General features: G+C 37.7%; 1 protein-coding gene across 11 annotated transcripts in view; it reads left to right on the top strand.

The window, feature by feature from the left end:
- Nucleotides 1-24116, top strand: part of NTNG1 (netrin G1) — a 320172-nt gene that overhangs the window by 246961 nt on the left and 49095 nt on the right. For 3 of the 11 annotated variants that reach the window (XM_069479075.1, XM_069479074.1, XM_069479073.1), the window contains exon 6: nt 21037-21204. The exons of 4 other annotated variants lie outside the window; for them this stretch is intronic. In XM_069479075.1, the coding sequence (XP_069335176.1) occupies nt 21037-21204 (168 nt within the window). Of the gene's footprint in view, nt 1-10997; nt 11064-13576; nt 13637-21036; nt 21205-24116 lie in introns of all 11 variants that reach the window. 4 more of the 11 variants (XM_069479079.1, XM_069479078.1, XM_069479076.1 and 1 more) reach the window with 2 other exon arrangements.

Raw genomic sequence — 24116 nt, 5'->3', positions numbered from 1 at the left:
CCTGTACAGAGGTGCAATTACTTAGACAACCATAACTTCTTTTGGCAAAAATATAAATAGTCCTACTGACTCATACTTAGTAACCAACAAACAAATTGAACTCTCTGTCTCTAGGACTGGATGTGGATTTCCAACATAATTTTAGAAAAGCAGAGAATGAATGCCTGGGGCATTGTCATCAGAATTCAAGACAAAGGCCATGAAACCAGGGAAAAGGAATTTCGTTAATGTATTAAACTCTGGACTTTGTGAAGGCCTGAAAGAGGCAGGTTTGTGAGCACTGGGCTTTCTGGAGGAATGAAGGAAAACGATAATCAGTACATCCATTGCTCCCTCCTAAATTACAACGATCCATGTCTCCGGGACCACTTAGGTTTAAGTTTGATAGAGAAGAGGTATAAAAAATACATGCAGAATTTAGGATTCAGAGTGCTAGAAAATCCTGCTAGAAATCTGAGCAATTAAAGAGAAATCCCTCTTCAAGCCTCTGTGGACTACTTCTCCAGGCTCACTGCAAAGAACATTCTCCCTGCTATCATGGGAGAGCCAGTCTGTAGCTCCCTGTTTACATATAGAACAATGATACCCTAACACCTAACCTGAAATGCTTGTCAGACAATGTCTAATAACTTTCCAGAGCAGAATTTTACATATTTTTATCTATTGTACGCTTTATCTCTGATGGCTAAAACCTTGGAACAAAAGCTGAATAACTGATTGGAAACAAAGTACCGAGGAAGCCAAGATTATGCACTGTAAGTGAAGAGAAGAATTTTCACTGTGGTGTCACCCTGCACAGGCCCGTGTTATAGGTGCTGTGCCAGGCAGGGTGATCGCAGTATAAACAGCAGTTGAAGAATTGCGACACCCAACATCCATCTAAAAAGCCATACTCTGATAATTTGGATAAAACAACTTCCCACTTCTTATAAATGCACAGTCAGGTCTTCCAATTGATAAATCAAACCAGTTTACTTAAAGCTTGTGAGTAGGCCTGGACACTGATTTGTTAAGAACTGGATGTGGTAAATGCCATGAAAATTGGCCACTTTGTAAATAGAAACAGTGTTCACATCCATTTAGATACCAGCCTAATGCTACACATCCCCTTTGTGATCTTGTTGAAACAGCATCAGTGCTACGAACTTGCAAACGAGAACCTTCACCTCTAATGGTCTAATTTTTCTGCTTTAGTATCCCCCTTCGCACTTGCCTAACTGTACATATACCCCACAATGTGCTCCTTTCAGGCCTTGACAATTGCATTTGCACATGCATTTTAGAACAACAGGGAACCAAACAGAAGCAAGCGGAGACAAATTATGGAGGCTGCTGTAGTGGTCTGGCCTGTCGAAAGTTTCAGAAATGGATGGATGGAAAAGTAGTTCTTTGGCGTTGGGGTGTCTTTCTGTTCGGAGTGTCAGTTGTGTGTTGCATGGACCCTCTGACTGTCCTGCTCACTCGACATCCCATTTGGCCGCCTCCACCACATCCCCCATCTCTGAGCATCAGCAGATGTTGACCTTTTACACACCAAATCGGGAAATTCCAGTCTGGTTTTGCTCTGTTTTATTTTGAAATCAGTGGTGACCTGAAAGGATGCTTTGTTGTGCCTTTGGAAAATGCGTTAACCTTTATTGTCAGGAACCTAGGAAAATTTAACTCCTAACACCTAACAAAAACCCTCCGACTAAAAATGATAGTCCATAAGCTACCTTTAGTATGCCTCTGGCTGTTCTGCTTGGAGTTTAAAGGGTGTTTTCTCAGATTTCCAACAAGCAGGATGTAAGAGCTTCCAGGGGAGGGTCACCCAACATCATGTGACTAGTTGGCCTGTTGCCTGGCTTTTAAGGTAAAGAGATTTACAATAAAACCATCAAACATGATTGTATCTCCTAGGCTGCTTTAATGGCATTCCTAAGCTCCTTCTTTGTGGACTTGCTTGCTGTGTGCACCGGTGGATTCCTTTCCTCTCCAAAGGGCAAGAATTCACAAGTAGATGACTCACTGCCTGTTCTAGAGGGCATGGGAATGGGGTTTTCAAGGTGCAAGCCAGAGAAGAGGAGGCTGCTTGGATTTTTAACTAAGTATGGGTGTTTGCCAGGGCTTTTCCCTTTACCCCAAAGAAGGAAACACTGAATATAATTCCACGATGACTATATAGGAAGATACCATTATAACACATGTAACACCCATGAGATTCTGATCATCAATGCATATCTCAAGGAAAATAAATGATATATACTATCAATGTAAGTTATTGATGTATGTAACCATAAGTTTACATACACATGCTATATACACAGTGATTAAAGGCTTTGGAGCCCTAATAGATTTCAGTAGAGTTCTCAAAATGTCAGCGCCTGTATTAAGGTTTAAATGCATGGACAGAGCGGTCATCCTTTCCGATCATCTGCTAAAAATGTTTTTGAAACAAATTTTCCATTAAGGTCATTTGTACCTGCTGTTGTCTATCTATTAAGAAATAGGTTTTCCAATCATCCCAAGGGCACTTGATTTAAAACTCAGTCATTTTGATGTGCTTTGGCCATGGCTGAAAAAATATTGATGATATTGTCAGCAATTAATGAATCCCAAAATAAATAAATCTGTAGCCATTTGAGCCTTATGATCTATGACTTGACTTTATCAGATGTGGTAGTAATTCATTCAGATTTCATTTTTTATAAAATGTATTATGCCCTTATAAGTAAACAGTCACGATTTTATACAGTATACATTTGTTGATGCTGATAATCCAAATTAATAGTTGGCTTGGTGTGGGTATTTTTGTTAAAGTGATAAACTGATCATTACCTTCTAACATATATGATCTGACCTTTGGTCCTGGAAAGCAAATTATTTCACAAATTTTACTATTTAAGTATGTCATAAAGAGCATAATTAGACCATCAAGAATTGGCCTAATGTGCAAATAGATTTGTGTGGATGATGATCACTCTTACAAAAAGCCGATGACAGATGGGTTAGAGGTTAAAGGTAGACCAACCACAGAATGAAAGATCACATCAAGATAGATCATTTCAAATGACTTGGAGTTTTTAAATAAACAGAAATATTTCTTAGCATACCAACAAAAGAAAAGAGAGATGTAAACATTTTGTGAACCTGACTATAGATTATTTTCTTAAATTACTTTCAAATGACTGGCATGATGCTATTAATATATAAAACAGAATATTGACGAAGCTGTTTGGCTGTCCCTTTCCCTGATCCCCAACTTACTCAATTTAAAACCACATTTCAGACCGGGCGTGGTGGCTCACGCCTGTAATCCTAGTACTCTGGGAGGCCGAGGCGGGCGGATCGTTTGAGCTCAGGAGTTCGAGACCAGGCTGAGCAAGAGCAAGACCTCGTCTCTACTAAAAATACAAAGAAATCAGCTGGACAACTAAAAATCTATATGGAAAAAATTAGCCGGGCATGGTGGCGCATGCCTGTAGTCCTAGCTACTCGGGAGGCTGAGGCAGGAGGATCGCTTGAGCCCAGGAGTTTGAGGTTGCTGTGAGCTAGGCTGACGCCACGGCACTCTAGCCTGGGCAACAGAGTGAGACTCTGTCTCAAAAAAAAAAAAAACAAAAAAAAAACACCACATTTCACTCAAGGGAAATATCCCATTTTCTTGTTTTCTCTTATAATAAGCATTTCCTTCATCACAGAGGTAAAAATTCATCTCTAATTTGATTTAATTGGCAGGACTGTTAAACAAGGGAAATGCTACCTGCAGGGATCCATCAGCCTGTTGAGAAAGCCCAGAGATGTTTTCATACTTTAAAACATTTGATGCCAGTTGGAGACCGTGTACAAGTTGTTTTCCATACAGCATCCAAATATTTTTGTGCAGTACCAATTTATTGTAGAAACCTGGATCGTGAGGAAAATAACAAGGTTAATCATTTTCCCACCCAAGGGTTATTAATAATCATGTTCATGCTATCTAGAGAGCTGCAATGTTTGTTTGGGTTTTTTTTCCCTTTGCTTTAATACTTCTAAATCCCCCAAATAAAAGTTTCATTTAAATTGCCCTTTAACTAATTAGGTTTTATATAATGAGGAAAAAAATTATCAGGCTAGTGTAGCGACATGGCAAATTGCATGGTGTGCTACATTAATTTTGAGCTGTTTGCTGATGTTCTAGAAGGAAAGCTAAGGTCTCAGGTGAAATGCCTTTGGGACTGTTATATCACGTACCCAGTATCCTTGTCACAGAACCATTTCATATTTGTGTAACTAGCATTTCACATTCATGAAGCCATGTGGTTATCCTAAAGTTGAATGAACATTAGGACATAGCTGCCTCTTTAAACCTGAAGAACAAATCAAATATTCCAATGGAGGAGGGGGAAAGAATCTCCCACTCAAAAAAACAAAAAAATATCTGAGATGTTTACTAATCTTTATTGACAACAATTGCCCACCTTGAACAAATTAACTTTTTCAGGTATTAACCTTTCCCCAGGTGAATTTAGAATGCCAAGCCACTTTTTAAGTGTGAGCTGATATCTCTGCCTTTGCTAGTTATCTCTGTTGGGTCAGGAAATTCCTAGCTTAAATAAAGATTGACAAGTTCTCCAAAAGATCATATGATGAAACTTAAAACATGTGAACTGTGAATCCCCACATTGTAGCAGTCACCTCAAGGGTGTGGGTATCAATTGAAGTCTTCCTGGGCTGTCATTGGAGAGCTGTCCAACTAGCCACTCCACTTCCTGGAAAAGTCAGGCAGAGCTTTTTGCTTGGAATTGTAGGAAGATGTTCCCATGTGTCCACACTTCCATTTTACAAGTGGTGAATCTGAGGCTCAGAGTGGCCATGTAACTTGCCCCATGTAACACAGCCAGGAATGCCTATCTGATGCCAAAGGCTATGCTCATATTATACCAACAGATTAGAAAAGAAAAATTCTAGATTTATTGACTCCTACCCAAGACTCTTTCCAATCCACAACACTGCACCTTAGGAGACCTTTTGAGCCCTGAATTAATCCATTTCTTTGGATTAGAGTCCTAGGAAAAAATAGAAGTTCATTTTTTTTAATACCTCACTGTGTTGTCAACTGGAGAATTTACAAACATGATGTCTGAGGACACGGATGGCGCACTATGATCCTTCCACCATCAAAATGTGGCCTTCCTCCACTACCAAACATCCCCAATACATTGAGGAAGAGGGGAAACATGTAGATGTCAGACATGTTATGGAACATTAAACAGTTCATGAAATTAGCTATGCAAATTGTGAAACATGCTTATACATAGTCTGCGACAGTAAACTAGTTCTTTTTCTTTATCGAGATTATTGTTTATAGCCAAATAAAATTCTGTGTGCCATCTGAAGGAGAGCCTACCACCGTCACGTTAAACTCTCTCTTCCCCACCAGTTTAATTTTGCTGTGTTTCTGAGAGCAAGCAACTAGCTGTGAAGATGGTAAGATTACCTCTGGGGCGCTGGGGTTTTCTCCTGGAGAGCTTTAGAGTTTCCTGTAGATTCCTTTCTCGGCTTCAGTAATGCTATTTCCATATTTCCTGAGGAACAACAGCAGTGACTATATAAACCCAAAGGGATCTTGGGATTTTATCTCCACCTGATATTCTCTTCGTATGCCCAGGAAGAAGGATGTTCAATGAAGGCTCGTGACATCTTCTCAGCAATGGCTTTTCATAGCATGGTAGCCCCCTGTTTCTCACAAGGTGCCACATTTTAGCATCAAAAATCCTGTAAACATTAGTGTTGGTAGGACATTTAAATAGCAAATCATCCAACCTCATCGTTTTATAGGTAAAGCGACTAAGGCTTAAATAAATTGTCTAAAGCATCTGGACAGTAGGTGAGACAAGGTTACAGCTCAATGTCCAATTTCCAAACAAGGGCATTTTTCATTCTACCATGACATTAGCATTCACCTTCTCATTTATTTAAATTACTAAAGTTTTAAATAGTACATGGTAGACTATACTAGATAGAAAGTCAGTAAACTCGCCTTTTGGTACAAAAGCATGGTCTGTCCTTAAAGGATTTTCACAAAGTGACTTGAAAGCTGCCTACAATCCATGCTCAGTGAATGCCATTTATTGTAGAAGACAACCTAACATTCTAAAGCAGCGCTGCCTCCATAGCTTTCCTGATGTAAACATGTCTTTAGCTTTCTGCTTCAAGCTTGCTTTTCAGCTCGATTCACTATGGCGTCAGCACTAGACGGTCAGAGTTAGCAATCCTAACATAGTTCTCTCCAGCTTACAGTGCAGAGAGCTTTCCTTGGGGCACAGAAGAGGAAAATACTTTTTTCCAGAGCTTCATTTTTATAACTGGCATCTCAGTTTTTCTCATTCATGAAAATGGATTTCAATTGCTACAACTAAGTTGTTATATAATAGGTTTTTCTGAGGAGTTCTTAAAAGTTTTGGAAAAATTACATATTTGATTCACATTCTATAGTGATATGCTTCTAAACCAAAAAAAACTTGGAAATTATCATTTCCATATCTTTAAAGGTTAAAAAGAAAATATTTCCTACAATATTACAAAATAATTTCTATTGCTTTCTGAACAATAATAATTGATATAGGCCCTAGAACTGGATTATTTGCTAACGTAAGCTATATCTTAAGTGAGCTTTTTTACTTATTAGAATCAGTTGCTTTGGGAACAACTAAGATTGTAAAAAAAAAAAAAAAAATAGACGGAGCACATTATTTTCCCTACTTCAAGTCAGTACAACTGTTTATACCATAGTAATCTGATTTTTATTACAATAGCAACCGCACATAGAATGAGCTAACATTTATTAAATGCTCACTACGGTGCCAAGCAAATATTAACTTATTCAGTCTTGACAACAACCAGTGCAGGTAGTGTCATTATCTCGATTTTACAGAAGAGAAAGCTTAGGCACAGAGAAGTTAAGGGACTTGGCCAAGTGGTAGAATTGGGGTTCCAACCCAGCCTGAGCTCCATTTACATGAACCATATCTTAAGCCCCACTTAAATAGATATTTTCTAGGCTTCCCATAGATGTAATTTGAAAATTCAGAATAGCATCTGATGGGCATTTCAGATATTTTGTTTATTTTTAAGTTGTGGAGTATATGATTGTAGTCTCTACACCATACATAGACATAGTCTTTGGAATCTAGTTGAGGAGATCCTCAAGACAAATTCAGTCCATTTTCCCACATGTATGGGACCAGGATCCTTAAGAAGAAGGAATTTTCATAAAAGGATATTCCTAAATTATTGACCATCTACAAGCATATAGTAATCCCTCCCCTCACCTTGATAATAATTTCTCAACTCCAATTTGGGTTTCACTGTGACCATCAAAAGGTCCACAGTCAGAGCATGGAGGAATAATTTCCCCATCATTCAGGGAACTCTTAATCCCTGGATTCTCCAAAGGGCATATGCCTCATCTCAACAGGCTTCATATTTCCCTGAAATTTAGTGGGATGCTGCCAGGCCATGAGAAAACCCCTGGAGTGAGAGAACTTGTCAGCTGAGAGAAACCTTAGCGATTTCTTATCCAGCGTCTTTATCTTACAGAAAAGGAAACTGGAGTCCAGAGAAATTACCAGCCAGACAGCTCCTCAATGGCAGAACTGGGACCAGACTTATGCTCCCACTCCCAGTGTCCTTTGCCTTGTAGTAAACTACCACTCTGAGACCTTCACATGGACCCAGAGATTTTCCCTAGTTGATTTATGAAAACAATGAAATTAATAAATTCTGCAACAGTTCACCCAAAGAGGTAATACAAATACTTCTGACGTAACTATTTTTCCTGTTTGCAATTTGTAACTACTTGAAACAAGCAGCCTATTGGCTAAGAATTCTCAGAAGCTTCATGTTGTGCAAAGACTTTCATTGAAATTAAATATGATAAGATAGCATTTGTCTCAGTTATACTATTAATATAACCTCCAATGTGCCTAACTTACTTCTGGGAATTACACATATTTTAATAATATTTGTTGCATATTTCCTACATGTCAGGATCTCAGAGTAAAGAAGTAATCAGAGAGTAATTGGCTGATTTTAAGTTGTTTTCTTACTTGGCCTTGCAATTATAAAAAAAAATTAAGGTGAGATATTAAGTTAAAAATCTCGTGATGGCCAATTACTAAAATGTATATGTGCAGACAGTAACACCCTATAGGAGTTTAGGGGACACTAATTTTCATAGCAATTTTTTTCTAGACAGCATTTCCCCCCCCCCCCCCAAGAAAAACAGACAGCACATACAATTTTGAGCTGCCAGAGATATGTATAGATTAGATCAGGGTTTCCACATGATGGCTGGTGGTGGTTCTGAGTTTTAATCATCCAGGAAAAGTTAGGCATCCTACCTAATGAAAACTATTTGGAAAAAAAAAATGTCTAATTATATTCCCAGGCAAAAATAAGAACTTCCTCTGCCCCAGAAGCTATGCTAGGTGTACGATATAAACAAAATTATGTTATAGGTGGGGAACAGATTGTAACTGAGGTATCTGTTTTGATAATTCCATACAGGTCAAGTAGTCTTAGCAATTCAAAAGTAGAATGACCCACATTAATTTTGTAATACGTATGAGAAGATCCTTAAACTGAAATCTCAGCATCCTGGGGAGAAATCATAAAACCCTAAGAAAAAAAGCTATACTAAATTATAGGAATAAATAATTATTTAATATATTGGAATATGGAATAAAGTTTAATTTATGCAGCTAATTTTCAGAACTCATTTCTAAATTGATTTAATGTAAAATTATTTTCTTTGCTTAAATTTCTTGGCAAAGGTTAATGATAAAATAATAAATCATATTATTACTTTCATGTCATCAAGCAAAACAAATCACTAAATACTTAACGTTAAACTTACGAATATTACCCCCACTTACAATCTGTGTTTGCCTCTACAACAGAAAAGGATGGAGAGAACTATATTTCACCAAACTGATTGTCTTAATTTGATGCTAATAATATAAATAAATACATTTGAATATAAAACTATACCAATGATTTGAAATCTTTTTTAAACAAACAATTTCTAGGAATATAGATAATATTAATTCTCTCAAATGCAAATTTATAGTTTTTCAAAGCTGATTATCACAGATCAAGTAGGCTTGTTCTATTAATTCAGTATCTACCCATCATCAAAATGCTTAAGTTAAAAGCAACATTCAGGCCAGGTGTGGTGGCTCACGCCTATAATCCTAGCACTCAGGGCGGCCAAGGAGGGAGGATCACTTGAGGTCAGGAGTTCGAGACCAGCCTCATCAAGAATGAGACCCCCCTGTCCCTACTAATAAAAAAAAAGAAAATAGGAAGAAATTAAATTAGCCAGGCAACTAAAACAGAAAAAAATAGCTGGGCATAGTAGTGCATACCTGTAGTCCCCACTACTCGGGAGTCTCAGGTAGGAGGATCGCTTGAGCCCAGAAGTTTGAGGTTGCTGTGAGCTAGGCTGATGCCACGGCACTCTAGCCCTGGCAACAGAGTGAGACTTTTGTCTCAAAAAATAAAAAAATTTTAAAAAAGCAACATTCAGTCAAGAACTTGCATATTTTCCCTACATGTTACCAAATATTTATTTATTTAGTAGTAACACCTGGATACAGATGTGGAAAATTACTGCATTCTTTTTTCATTCATAAATTTTGATATAGTCCTATCAATATTAAGATTTCCTTTGCCTTTGCATATTAGTATATATGTATGACAGGAGAGCAAAACAGCTCTGTTAGATCTGTTAGATCAGTTTTTCTAACAAATATCTAAAAACTGAAGTTATTATGAAAGTCTCATGTCTTGCAAGAATGTTATTTGCTATAATCTAATCATGGAGGAAACAATCTGATAATACCTGCTTACGTTAGCCAATCCACTTGATATCAATTTCTCAATTATTGGATGCAAGGCTTTGCCCTTCTTCAAAGAGATCCAATCTAATTAGGGAGATGAGAGATAGACCTATAAAATTTTAACTAGTGATATTAAAACTTATGCCTGTCCACATATCGGTGAGAAATCAGGAATACAAACAGTAACATGCTATAGGAGTTTAGAAACAAGAGCTGTCCTTGTGGACTTGAGTGGTCCCAAAGGACAACATAAGACATGTGGTTTTGAGCTGAACTCATTGGATGGTAGGATTTGAATCATGACATAGCTGCTTTAGTAGTCATGGTCTATGCTCCTTTACAAAAATAATTTTAAATCATCAAATCCTAAGCCTGGCTATTCTCCTGCCTTCCATATATATATTTATTTTAATATTTGTGGATCCAAGAGAGAAATGTTATCAATTCTTAAATTAATCAGTGTTTTTAATTATTTCTGGATTGGAACCAATAACTCTAGAAACATACTTTGAGCATCATGAAAACATAGACACACCCATCTGTATAAACCTTAGATATAACTGGAAGCACAGTCAACTATTCTCTTTAAACCAGAACCACCAGTAATATCCCTCTTTCCTTTTCTGAGAAATTGTACATATAAAAACAGGAAATAGATCCACTTCTTTTCAGAGATAATGGCTCACACTTAAAACATACCCCAAAGAATCTCTCACGAAAGACTAATGCAGCCAGTTCATATCTGTAAATATAAATTGAAGAGAATGGAATCCTCCAGTGAGAAATTATTTCTTTAGTGTTATCTTCGAGTTTCAGGCACCAGCTTTACATAACAGTTTGGATAGCTGAAGTCCCTATTTGATTTTTTTGTGTGTAAGAAGATTCTACCTTATTTCAAAAGTAAATGTGTAGCTTTGTTAGGGAAGTGGCTATCTATTTAATGTGCATTCAATGTTTTGGGAATCATCAATTGCTTGCTCTTGTTTGGTGTGGGAGTTATGTTTTGTTTCAGTGCATCACAGCCAAGTTAAAGAGCAGATGTATGGTTTTTGTCTTTGTCCATGTATTTTCTGTTTAGACCAAATGACATTATAGCTGAAAATAACATACCCTGATTTTTCCTGATGCATGCAGATCCTCCAAAGTTTAATAGGATATGGCCGAATATTTCTTCCCTTGAGGTTTCTAACCCAAAACAAGGTAGGAGCATGTAAAATTCCTACTGATATAAAATCCCACATGTTTGGGGGAAAATCCTATGTGCCATTTTCAACACTAAATAAGAGCATTACCATGAATACCATGTCTTTGAACGAATCATAATTCAAATCTTTTTTTCTAATGTAAAGAGTGTCCAGAAAGATTAGAGTGAAGGATGGAGGGAAAAATTAGGTGGTGTAGAAGTTTATGAGCCCTTTATCAAGTTTACATTGAATGTCAGTCAGTCCCAAGAGAAGCTTAAAGTTCTGTTGCCATCACAGAGTGGAGTATAAATAAGGCTTAAACACTTGTGAGTGGCTCAGGAGTCCTTTCAATGTCTCCTTCTAATTTTTCTTAAGTAAACCAACTGGCACCTCCGTTGTATGGAAGGTCTGGGAAAAGACAGAGAGGCAGTACTGTGGCGCCCAACAGATCTTTTTTCTCTTACTGTTGCTCCATATTAACTTGCAAAAAATTGGAGCATTCTCTCTCCCCGCCCCCTGCTCTCTCTTCTCCTTCTGTTTCCTCCTCCTCTTCCTCCTCCTCCTTCCTTTCTCTCTCTCTCTCTCTCTTTTTCTTCCACATCACAGTAAATTTCTTTGCTGAGACTTTCCCCCTTTATCTCCTTTATCAACTAATGTTCACGTCTACCAGCATTAAGAGAAATCTTCTTTCTGTCTGTCCTTAGAGCAGTAATTATTTTGTGACTTCTAATGTCAGAAGAAAGAGAGAAAAGAAAATGACACTAACAGACAATATCATGATTTGCACAGGAAGAAACAGAACTTTTAAAAACTGGGCAGTAAACTTCATAAGCTGAAGTGTAATGTTAAATTCACATTAACAGCTAGCATGTATATCTTATATACACACACACACATATATAGTCATATATAAATAGAAATTTATCTTAATATAAAATTGTATTCTTTTGCCTTCTTCCTTCTCAAAAAAAAAAAAAAAGTACATCTTTGGCTTCCACCTTCCTTAGTTATATACAGGATGTTCCTTTTAAACTCTAATGAATACAGATGGAGGTGGAAATGAGCAAAAGGAGGAACCAGGAAATAGCTGCTAAGCAAAACAAAATATATTAGCAATTTGTTGAGGAGTCAAATTGGAAGGGCTGCATTTTCAGTCCTTGATCAGAGTGATGAAATCGAGACTGTCCTAGATACATATATTACTAGCAAATAGAATTATCTTAATCATCTGGTCCAAATGAATTTTTTCAAGTTTCTGCGTACATATGTGGAAGAAGAAATACAGATCAAGCTCACCCCTATTAGTATAATTCTACGAGGATTCGGGGGAGGTTTAGTGGCTTTATTCCTTGGCAAGTTCAATGATAGCATTTTCAGTGAAATGTCACTTACTATTTCCCATTGAATTTCATAGCTCAACAAATTATACAAAACAGGATCTAAGACTTAACACTTCTCCACAGTGAGTTTTGAGCTGAACAAGATTATTCATTGTTCAAAACCTGAAATAGACCTTTTAATTATTTTGCTATGTTTTCTGTGAATGCACAAGACAAAAAGCTTTCAGAAATATCTTTAGGTAATACCATTGCAGTTGTTAAGAATGTGTATAATGAGTTCAAATGAATCTATTTGAGAAACAGCACAGTTGAATAAAGTGCTTGAACTTGAAATTTTAGCGAGAGGTACACTTTGTAGCTGAGGCCAGTTCTGTGTAGCCATAATTTATCTTGTCAACATCTGCAAAGAATATCAGGCTCTATTCCATTTTGGCTATTTTCACAAGCAACTCTGCATGTATAATTGGAAAAGAAATGGCAGGCAAACTTAGAGAGAAAACACTGCCATTAATAAACTGGTATCATCACAAAGGTAATAAATGCTGAGAAGACTACAATTTTTAAAGGTGTACATGTTCAAGGTGACTCTGAGACCAAGGCCCAAATGCTGCTGAATGGTTAATCATTGTGACTATGTTCTGTGATGTCTAATCAGCTCAACAAAAATAGTCTAACTGGTTTTATGTAGTTTGTGGTGACACAGATAGAATGACATGGTGAATTAAAGCAATGATATTGCTAATGAACTCAACAGCACAACTACTATTTTAAAAGAGGGACAATCCTAAGTCTCTATACATATATATATATGTATATACTCACATATATGTGTCAAATTTGCAAATGTATAAAAAAGATAAGATAGAACAATTAAAAAAAGAGGGACAATCAAGGATCCTAATATCCATGTAGTTTTGGGAACAATCCTTGCATAATTGGATTCTTGATTTCAATGGTAATTCATTTGCCTCTGAAAATACAAATTCTAAACTTTATTACTAACAATGTTGAACCATTTTCAGCCCGATACAAGCCTTCCTTTGTAATTGAAACAAACTCCCAGAAACAACAGATACAAATAGTCTCTTCATTTAGGGCTACTTTTCAAGTGGGTTGGTGATAAGTTATTACAGTTTGAACGTTTCACTATTGTTTCTAATTTGCTGTTCATTCTTTTAAACCTATCCAGTTGCTCCCAAATTAGCTTTGTCAACAGTTTCTTCTGTTCAAGTTGCAAACCACAAGAGAGGTAGGAATTCTTGGATTCATACAGTGATTTCATGGTGTTATGTGTTGTGAAACATTGCACTGTATGAATCTGGAATATCTGTGAAGTGTACCCATCAGCTTATTGGTGAGGCATGTTATGATATCAATCAATGCATCAAATAGTACTGAGAATGTCATCTGTAAGAACAAAATGCTTCACTCAGAAATTCACTACAATTAAACAATGCTGCAACATTTGTTTTCTGAAAGATTAATGTGTGAGTAAGAATTATAACAGTTGAAGTTCTTGTTTAGACCATGAATGTTAGAGCACTGACATGGATACTCATTTGCACTGAAAATAAGGAAACCCACTTAGAGTGAGTTTCGAGGATGCTTTTCATATGGTACCCATTGCACTTTGTGACAAAGGCAACACCTTGGAATTTATGCCTCCAAACATTGTTTTGAATAAATTTTTAAAATACCAGTGAAGATCTGCACTGGGTTAAATGTTGCTTATGAGCTTAAAATAATAGTTACACGACTTTCTTTAAAGGAAAGTGAGCAGCCTCTCATCTGTGACTCATGAATGGCCCATTCCAGCTAGCATCTGTCATTCACAGAATGAAGATTTTTCAGGAAACATAAAGACTTCTGTTTTTATTTCACCATTTTCCTTTAAATGTCCTGTGTAACAGGTGTGTCTTGTTTTCCACCCTTGATTGTTGGGCATATGTCACTTTTTGGTTTTGTTTGGAATTTTTTTTTTTTTCATGAAACGCCTCTTACAAAGAAATACATTTATTAACAAAATCTTAACTTGCCTTCACCCACTTGGTGAAAATGACCATAATAGCTTCCCTATTCCTTGTTGAATTTAGTTAAGTCATTGTCCAGATTTGAGTCAATGTTGAATTTGTCCTGTGGCATATAGAGAAAAGGAGGAAACCGAAGATTTCCTTTATCCAGAAGATGGGTAAAGGGAAACCAACAGTATTAAAACCATGTCTTAAACTTTGATCACAGTGTGTTTTTAACTATGGAACATTGAATATACCTTTTAGAGGGGAATCCAAATGGGTTTGAAATTTTGGGAAATTTCCTCTCTTTAGGAACAGAGCAGCCACAGGTTCAGAGGGTAACAAGCCAATATGGACATGTGGTGTGTCATACAGGCTGTCATTGAAGCCACAGTAGGGTTGACCTGTGGAAAGAAACTAAGGAGGGGAAGGAGAAAGGAAGCAAAGGGGACTTACAAAGTCCATCTTTTGTGTCATATCAAGCACGCTGGACATACCAGAGGCCTCTTGGCCTGGAATTTGACCTTGCATCGTTGAATCTCTGGTGCCTCAAGGACACAGCAACTAATGAGGTGCAGACACATCCCCGGAGGCCGAAAGAAGCCTCCTAATGAAGTAGACTTACCCTAGGAAAATCCATGTCGTCATCAGACCACGCGTGTGAGAGAACTTCAGTGGCTACACAAGGATGCAGGACAGGGTTGGGGGTGGGGGAAGGACCAGGAAAATGCTAGGGCCTCTGCATTCCCACCCTTGGGGGAGCCCCTCCAGCCCCAGAGGGGGCATCACTCGGTTTGATGCAGTGAAAGGAAAATACTTTTTAGGGGGTTAATTCCTTCACATTTTATCTAACGTCTTTTCCCCAAATTCTTTCTTTTTGAATGCTAAAATGAATTTTCATCAGCTCTGGACTTGAATGAGCTTTCCTCATTCGGAAAAAAAATCTACCTGTGTCACAGTCAAAGTATTTTATGATATATTTATGTAGGTAATATACTAACGTAATTACAGGCAACATGGGGAATAATAAGGAAGAAGACACAAAAGAGAAATTTAATCCCCTCCTTTCAGTAACAGTCTTTTTCTTCCATTCTCTGCTTCCAACCCGTTGTGTTTTCCTGTAACTCTTACCTACCCAGGTCTTCCCCAGACAGTGTCTGTCAGAAGGCACTTTTTAAACCTTAGAAGAGGCTTGGGCCTTTCCTGACCTAGAAAGCCAACTTTGAACTCTCCCCCTCCTAAACACCTCCAGCCTTTATTACTCTTAACTAGCTAGTTACTAAGTACCTTATTATCACAACTGCCTTGTATGAAATAATATATATCATACATATGATATATAATATAAATGTATAAATGTTTTTTGCTATCTTCCCACTAGACCAGTGGTACTTAATGGGGTCTATTTTGCCCCCTGGGGACATTTGGCAATGTCTGGAGACATTTTTACTTGTCACAGTTTGGGGGTCGCTACTGCATCTAATGGGTAGAGGCCAGGGATGCTTCTGAAATCCTACAATGCACAGGACAGCCCCATACAACAAAGGAGTATTGCCCCCCAAAATGTTAATAGGCTGATAAACCCCACGCTGGACTCTGTGGGGACAGGGCCTCGTTCCTTCTGTCTCCTGGCACACAGTGCCGGGTACAGGGTAGTTCTCAGCAAATACGTGTTTCCAGAGCTTGCCACGCCACACCGTGTGTACATGTTTTAGAGACCCCCTTTAGCTTTGCTTATACAACAGTAATAAAACTTGTCTGAAATGCAATTTGAGATTAAGAACTAAATCAAACCACATCAATTTTCAGAAATCTGTTTTTTTTTTTTTTTTCCAGCCTAAACTGATCTGTGCATACACATATAGTCAACTCTCAGCTAAAATAATCTCTAACTCAGTTATAGCTTGTTGCGTGACTGTTGTTTTCCTAAACTCTTTAATGTGCAGGATATAGCCAGACTCTCTTAGGGGATTCGAATGGTGGAGGAATGAACTTAAACATAACTTTTCCTTGTGTCTTCCTCTGTCTCAAGGAAGATACCTCAGGGTCACCAATCATTCATTCATACATTCATTCGACAACATGTTTTCAGTGCCCAGTATGTGCCAGGTGATGTTTTAAGTTCTGTGGTTACAGCTGTGCACAAAACAGACACAGTCTGCATGGGTGTATTTACACTCAGAGTATGGGGGAGAAATTTTTTTAAAATAATACTTTTGGATGTTATAAATTCTATGAAAAAATATTGAACAAGATTAAGAAATTGGGGGATCAGGGTGTCTGGATGGGGGGGGCTATTGTATTAGATATAACAGTCAGAGAATTTTCTTTGAGCAGAGACCTCAAAGAGAAGTGAGAAAGCAAGTAATGGAGATGTCTGGGGATATCCCAGACAGAGATAAGAGCAGGTGCAAAGGCCCTGGGAAGGGCTTGAAATGTTTGAGCAGCAACATGGATGCATCATGCAGTGAGTGAGAAGAGTGACAGCCATGAGCCCCCCAGGAAGCCAGGGCCAGGTCACTTGCGAATGAATGAATTCCTCTTTCCCTCTGAATAAGAGGTGAAGCCATTAGGATGGTGAGTAGAGGGGAGTCATGACCTAATTTAATTTTTGAAAGGATCACTCTGACTGCTGTGTGAAGAGGAGAGTACCACAATGGTGGAAGCCAGAAGAGCATTTTGGGGAGGAGGGCAATAATCCAGGTGAGGGGTGGCGATGTCTGTAACCGAGGATGAGATGGTCGAGACGGTGAGAGGTGGTGAGGTTTGGAATGTATCTTAAAAGCATAGCCAAGAGGATGGTAACCCAAGAGCTCAGTTTTGAACGTGTTAAAGTTGAGAAAGAAGTCCAAGGACTAAGCCCTGAGACATCTAAGGAGATGAGAACAAGAAGGAAAAAACCAAAAGGCAAAGATGGGAGGAGGAAAAGAACAAAGAGAGAGTGGTGGCCCACAAGCCCTGTTTCAAGAAGAATTGCCAGGCAGCCCTGCGGACCCCAGTGAGGTTTATGCTCATGAACTTCAAGTGAGACTTATTTCAAACTGGTTGGAGAAAAACTCCAGCCACATTTAGCTCCTGGGATGTGGGCATGAAGAGATGGAGAGTTGAATTTAACCAAGATCAGATTTTCCCCGGAGACTCTGATTTGGGACGGGAGGGAAGGGAGAATAAAACAGGACGTGGTTATAAGGATGGACCGTGGACTCTGCACTTTATAAGAAGAGAAGGGAGGACATGGTAGGACAGTGAATTGAGGAATCAAAGAGTTATTAAGCTATTAATATCATCCCTTCAGGATCGTGTATGATAATGTAGTTCAAACTGTATCGTTAATGATCATTAATGGGTACTGTGCCTGTGTGGAAAGACTAGGTATTAAGGAGTAGTAAATTAACAGAAAACTGAAAAATAATACGGCCATCTAATAATTGTATTTGAAATGCCTTGCATTTATATAATACTCTCATGTTTTCCAAATCACACCCAAAGATCTTTTTCTCATTTTATAGTCCCAGATATATCATGGCCAGAGAAGACAGCTTTACCAAAGTCTCAGAAAGTCTTAGAAGTCTTAAAAGAATGAAGTTATTATATTAGCCCATTTTCTAGATTATAAAGCATTTTAATGTTTATAAAACATTTTAAATATCCACTTATCTTCTGAAATAAGTTTATAATATTGTGTGTTTGGCTGAGTATGGTTTCTTACATAGTGATTTAACTTTTCATATGAAAATTAAAATACTGATTTTCAAAAAAAACCCACAAATAAAGAGTTATTGTCATCACAGAATGGCATATATTAAATTCAATAATAGTAGCAACAATGTTACATTTGACATGTCCATGGAGATTCATGAAACGGGTCTTAAAGTGTCGAACTTCATATCATATAGATACATTTTATTTTCTTGGATAAAGCTTTGTCAGATGAAGCTAAGCATGTAGTTCTGGCCCTTGAGTAGATCCTACAGAACCCTTTAAATGCCCACAAAGGGATCATATTAAGAAAACTCTTCATCCTTATTCTCTACATGTCCCCAACCCCAAGCCTTTGTGCCCTCTTCACTCTATTCCTTTCACCTGAAATGCTCATTCCCTCCTATTTTTAAAAAAAAATAAACTCTACTTTCTCTCAAGGGAGATTGAGACTGCAAGTCCTGCAGGACATTTTTTCTAATTCCCCTCAGGTTAAATGAATTTCTTCTTCCACTTAGATTGCTTTGTGTCACTGTTTTGTTTTTTAGATATCTGAAAACATAGATCTGTCTTTCCTATTAAATAAGCTTCTGGACAAAAAGCTTCTTTGTAGTTCTAAAAAGTTTCTAGAATGAATTTTTGCACATAACAGAGCCTTTTGGGAAAATCTGGATTAATTAAATTAGGGGCACACAGGGCCAGCCCGGGCTGGGAAACCTGAAGAAGAACAAGCATTAAGGGAGCTCTCCCAGAGGGAGAACCTGAGGACAGGGCCGTTGCCACCCCCTTCTCGGGAATTCCCGGCAGCTCTGAAGACATTGTTGGGAAGCAATTAGGTTCTGAGACTTGGGTCTCCTCCCTGCAACCACTGCTCCCAGGAGGCCCTAGGCCAGAAAGCCTCTCTCTGTTTTAAACTCGCAACCAAGGAAGATGCTAGAAGGCTTTCTGATTTCCTCGAGAGTCAGAAATGCCAGTATAAACAAGATGTAACTCAGGGAGGTGTCGTGGATTGGGGTGAAATGCTTATTGTCTTCCAAGAGAATTTACTTTAGTAAACTGTAGCTCTGTTATTATTGGTGGTGTTACTAACTTGGCATACCTTAACTACTAAATTTATTTGGGTATTTTCTTACTCCATTTCCTACACTGGAGTCTTATGGCTTCTCTTCCCAGTACCCTTCTTCCCTCTACAGCTTTGCCCTGTCCCCATCCCCACCCTTCACTCCCTGCACACATATGGCAGTCCAACAACTGACCTCAAATTAAGGAAGTGGCTTGGCTTCAGGATCCTCCCCTTCTTCTTGCCTTTCTTTTAAGCAACTGGGATCCCCAAGTTGCTGACACTATTCCTGGGTATCTTCTACTCTTCACCATTTCCAGTGTCCTCCTCTGCTCCTAGCCAAACTCGGTTTCATTCCATCTGGACCTTGACTACAGTTCTATATTTTAGTAACTAGTTCTCTAATAAATTAATCCACACTGTTCTGATGAGTAGTAGCATATTAATTTTAAAAAGTATTTTTAAGCTTAGTCACCCCTCCTTATTCTTTCTTAATTGATCACATTTATTCATTTTTTTACTGTGGTCATCAAAACATAATAGTCCCCAAATTTTGTCTAGTCCAAAATAGTAGCTCAGCACCCAGCCTAGTTCCTGGCACATAGTAGACCAACTCACTAAAATATTAATATTTATTGAGTGAGTGAATGAATGAATGGGTTCAAATAGTGACTGTGCTTGGCTTCCCAGTGGAATAAAATAAAAGCTAGATATTAATGAGAGAAGTATTTTTAGACAAGCGGTTTGCAGTATCACGGCTCAGCTTCCTTATAAATGTCCCTAATGCCTATCCCCATATTTCAGGAAGACAAAATAGATTTTTCTATCTAGTTACCTCCATGCCTTTTCTTTTTTTCCTATTTGATTTGGAAATTATTTCTGTTAATACCAATGGATGCTTTGTATTTAACATTTCTTTTAAAAAGATTGAATTGGATTAACACCTTCTTACTTTGGTTGAAGTGCAAGAAAGAGGAAATCCACTCAACCTCCACCTTCCCAACTGCTTTCATCTTCTTTTCTTCATCTCCCTGTCTAGTTCTTAACCACCATCACTCTTAAGCCTCACAGGCACCACTAATATTAATATTTTAAGACAGTCCAAGGCAAAAAAAAATCTGAAGTTACAGTTAGGTTAGCTGCCTAACCCTTGTTTTGTAGCAGGCTGTATTTGAAACTTTAAGTGAAAAGGAAATTTTAAGAGCACTTTTTTCATACAAATACCCTCCCTGGTTTTTAAAATTTTCTCTCACACATAAACATGCAGATTTGGCCTGAAGGAAGGCTTAAGAAAGCCATCTTCTCCTCTTGTCATTGGGGACAAATGAGAAGAACTGTTTAGTTGTCTAGATCTCTGCTGAATTTGCCATGATTTCTATGAAACCCTGATTGAATTATTGTCTAGATATGAACGATACTGAGCCAGAGGAGCCATGGCGGTGGCAGACTCAGACCCTCGATGCTCACATATCTCTCTCCCTCCTTTTTAAGGCTGCGAATGTGAATAGAAAGTGGGGGAAGTGATGCAAAGACAATAAAGTTCTCCATGTGCAAAAAGTAGATTTTTGCATCAGTGGAAACTGAGGCTTCTCAAATTTTAAAAGGTGTACACCTGCAAATGCTTCTGTTCATCTTGTCTGCCAAGAATTGACAATCTTCAGTCGTGTTCTGAATGTCCGACCTTTCTATCCTGCTTGAAACAGATGCTACTTCCATGCCAGTCACAACCACCTGTTGTCACCATGTGTCATGCTGAATCACATATGTGTAATGCCATTCCACCATCTTTTCTCCATCCCTCATTTTATCCAAGCATGTAGCGTGCTATTACTCTGCTACTGTATACACTCTGTATACATTTCTGTTCTTCCTTGCAAGACTGTGAATGCTTCGGCCACTCCAATCGATGCAGTTATATCGATCTGCTAAATACAGTCATTTGCGTGAGCTGTAAACACAACACTAGAGGGCAGCACTGTGAGTTATGCAGGCTGGGCTACTTCAGAAATGCTTCTGCACAGCTGGACGATGAGAATGTGTGCATAGGTCAGTTCCATTATAATTTCAGCTATTGTTCTGTGCCTTTTGAGCTATGGGGAGCTATTTAGGGTGGAGAGGCTGGTGATTTGCACCACCGCTGAGCCAGAATAAACTTTCACGATGGACCAAATATCCTTGTGGTAGACTTAAAATTCACTTGTACTGGTTGAAATCATAGTTGGGGGATATATTTTGAATCCTTATGTTGTTGTTGCTTTAAAGATGATGATCTGAGATACTGTGTTTAGGAGATGAAGAATTCTCTTTCTTTCTTCCATTTTTTTTTTTTGCATGAAATTTTAAAACCTGATAATTTCAAACTGATCTTACAGCCTTAAATTATATATTCACCTTTCAAAATGGAAACTCATTATACGGGATTTAATTACAGATATGAAAAATTGGGGTACAAACTCTTGCACACAATTGGTGATCAACAAGTATTGAAGGATTAAAAATGTTGCCATTTGGGATTGAAAGCAACTAGCAACTGGTAATGTAGAAGTTTGCCTGACTTTTCCATCCATAGTAATGAAATTCCATTTATTGAATTTTCCTATAGCCCCCAAAAGGAGAGGAATTTCTTAAAACTTTTCTAGGCAGTTAATTCTCTTAGCTTCCAAGGTGCATTAGCCCTAAGTCCACAGGGATTCCTTATGCATTCTCCCTTGCCACAGTGCCAATGCCTGCCACTCCTGTCTCCCGGGGAGAACCAGGTGCCTTTCTCACCCAGAAAAACTTCTCCTACGTTTTGTGTAGTAGAGCCTGTCTTTAAAAATGGGAGACCGATGGAAAAATAAGAAAAAAATAAATGGAATTTCATTTCATCATTTACCCTGAAGAAATGCCTATATTTGAAATGCTGAATGATATATGTGCGTCCGTTGCCACAATAGTAGGTAGCTATATAGGCACCCAGTTTTAAAGGTAGAATTTTCACATAAAGATTGCATTTAGTAGAATATATAAGCTGAAAAATGACAGGTATTCTTTTTATCAAAAAAAAAAAAGGAATCCAATCAATCTGTATTTCTGGGATTATTATTCTCTGATTGGACTTCTCAAAATCCAAGTGTCACATAACATAGATGTGAGATTGTTTTTAATTAAATTGGGACAAGTATTTATAATACTATGTCTACAGTATTTTCTATTCTTTGAAGTACCTCCTTATTTATTATTTGTGAATTAGTGGAGAAAGTACTGGACTTAGAGGCTGCAGAGCTGGGTTCAAATCCCAGTTTGCTATTCAATAGCTCTGTGCCCTTGTTCAGTCATTTGAGCCTCCTAGTACAATCAGGATCATTAACACAACAGTGGGGTAAGTATTAACACTGATAACTTTCCCTATCTTCTAGTTGAGAAAAGTAAGGCAAATTAGCTCAAATCATACAGCGTTAGCAAAGGATTTCCTAACTTCAAAGCTTAAACACTTTTTCTCAACCACTCTGACACAATTAGCAAAGCTAAGCTTGTCAGACTTTTACTTATGGTCTGCGTTTTGGATGACAGCAGCAATTCCATTATGAGCATATGATCAGAAGTTCAATTGCCTTCATAACACTTGGGTTACGAAGATTTGAGGATATTAATAAAAACCAAAAGGTGCATAGCTGAATTTTGAATGCAGAGTATATTTCCCTGAATGCCAATTGTAAAAATATATAAATGTCACACTATAAATATGGAAAGGTAAAATAAATAGGAATAAAATCTAATCATTTTTACAAAATACATAAGATTAAAATGTTTCAAAATATTTAATATTATTTTAAATAAATGTATAAAAGGTCTTAAAAGATTTTACTCCATAAAATTTCTCGTGGCAGGTAACATAACAATATCCCAATCTGTTTTACTCAGAGTGTTCTATTTTTATGAAGTCTGGCCTTCTTCCAGTCCCAAAGTAAACTATGAACTACAAATCTGCATCTTTCTATCTAGTTTTAAGACGCGTAGTTCTGTTGCAAATCTGTGTTTGACTAGCCAACACCCTAGAAAATATCTTGTTCAGCTTTTGTTTTTTAAGTCACATACGCTACAGAAGAAATAGGGAAAGCGTAATATCCATTTTTACACTTATTTTTACTTTTAAAAAATCAAGAATAGTTTTTTTACTCCATGTCTAAAAAGTTTGTTAATTAAAATTATAGACCTTTGGAAAATTTTATTTCATTGAGGCAAACATGTTTATATTTAGTGTTTATACTCTTCAAACCAAGTAAAGTGCTTGGTAAGTGCAAAGCTGAGCATTTTAGGTACCATTAAAATTAACTACATATCCCCCCACATAACAAAATTCCTTGTATTGTTGCTCATTTCCTAAAGGGGAAAATTATTTTTAAAGAATGAGCTGAAAAATTTGGCCAGCCAATATGTGCTAAGATCTATCTTTTATCTTCAGTCTTTATATGCATACAATAAATCAATAATAATTTCCTAAAAAAGCAGTAGAGTCCACTGTTCCCACTTGAGGGGCCAAGGGCAGTGACATTGAGGCTGCTTTGCACAAGGCTGAGGATGGAGTTTGCTCCCTCAGGGGCTTGGAAGCCTGTGGCTCCATTGTCACAGCTTGCCCTATGACACAGCATGAGCCTGTTCACTATTTTCCACATTTAAGCTTCCCTAAAGGGCTTGAGGCAGGACTGAGTATTAAATTTGAGAGGATACGCCACACATAATTGAGAATTAATTTTAATACCCTTTTGTATAGAAAGCATTAGTGAAAATGAATGAAATGAATGGATATTTACTCAGTTTAATTTCACAGAATAAGGCACTAATCTTGGAAACTTTGAACTTCATCTAAGTCTTCTCTAAATTAAAAAAAGGCACTTTGCCAATGCTATAACAATTGGCTTTCCCACCCTGGCTGTGAAGGAATAGCTCATATCTTTGACAAAATATAGGCTCTGCAT

The sequence above is a fragment of the Eulemur rufifrons genome, chromosome 8 (assembly GCF_041146395.1).
Source record: "Eulemur rufifrons isolate Redbay chromosome 8, OSU_ERuf_1, whole genome shotgun sequence".
Taxonomy (NCBI): Eukaryota; Metazoa; Chordata; class Mammalia; order Primates; family Lemuridae; genus Eulemur; species Eulemur rufifrons.
Note: the sequence above shows the minus strand (reverse complement) of the source record. Positions and strands in the feature narration are given on the sequence as shown.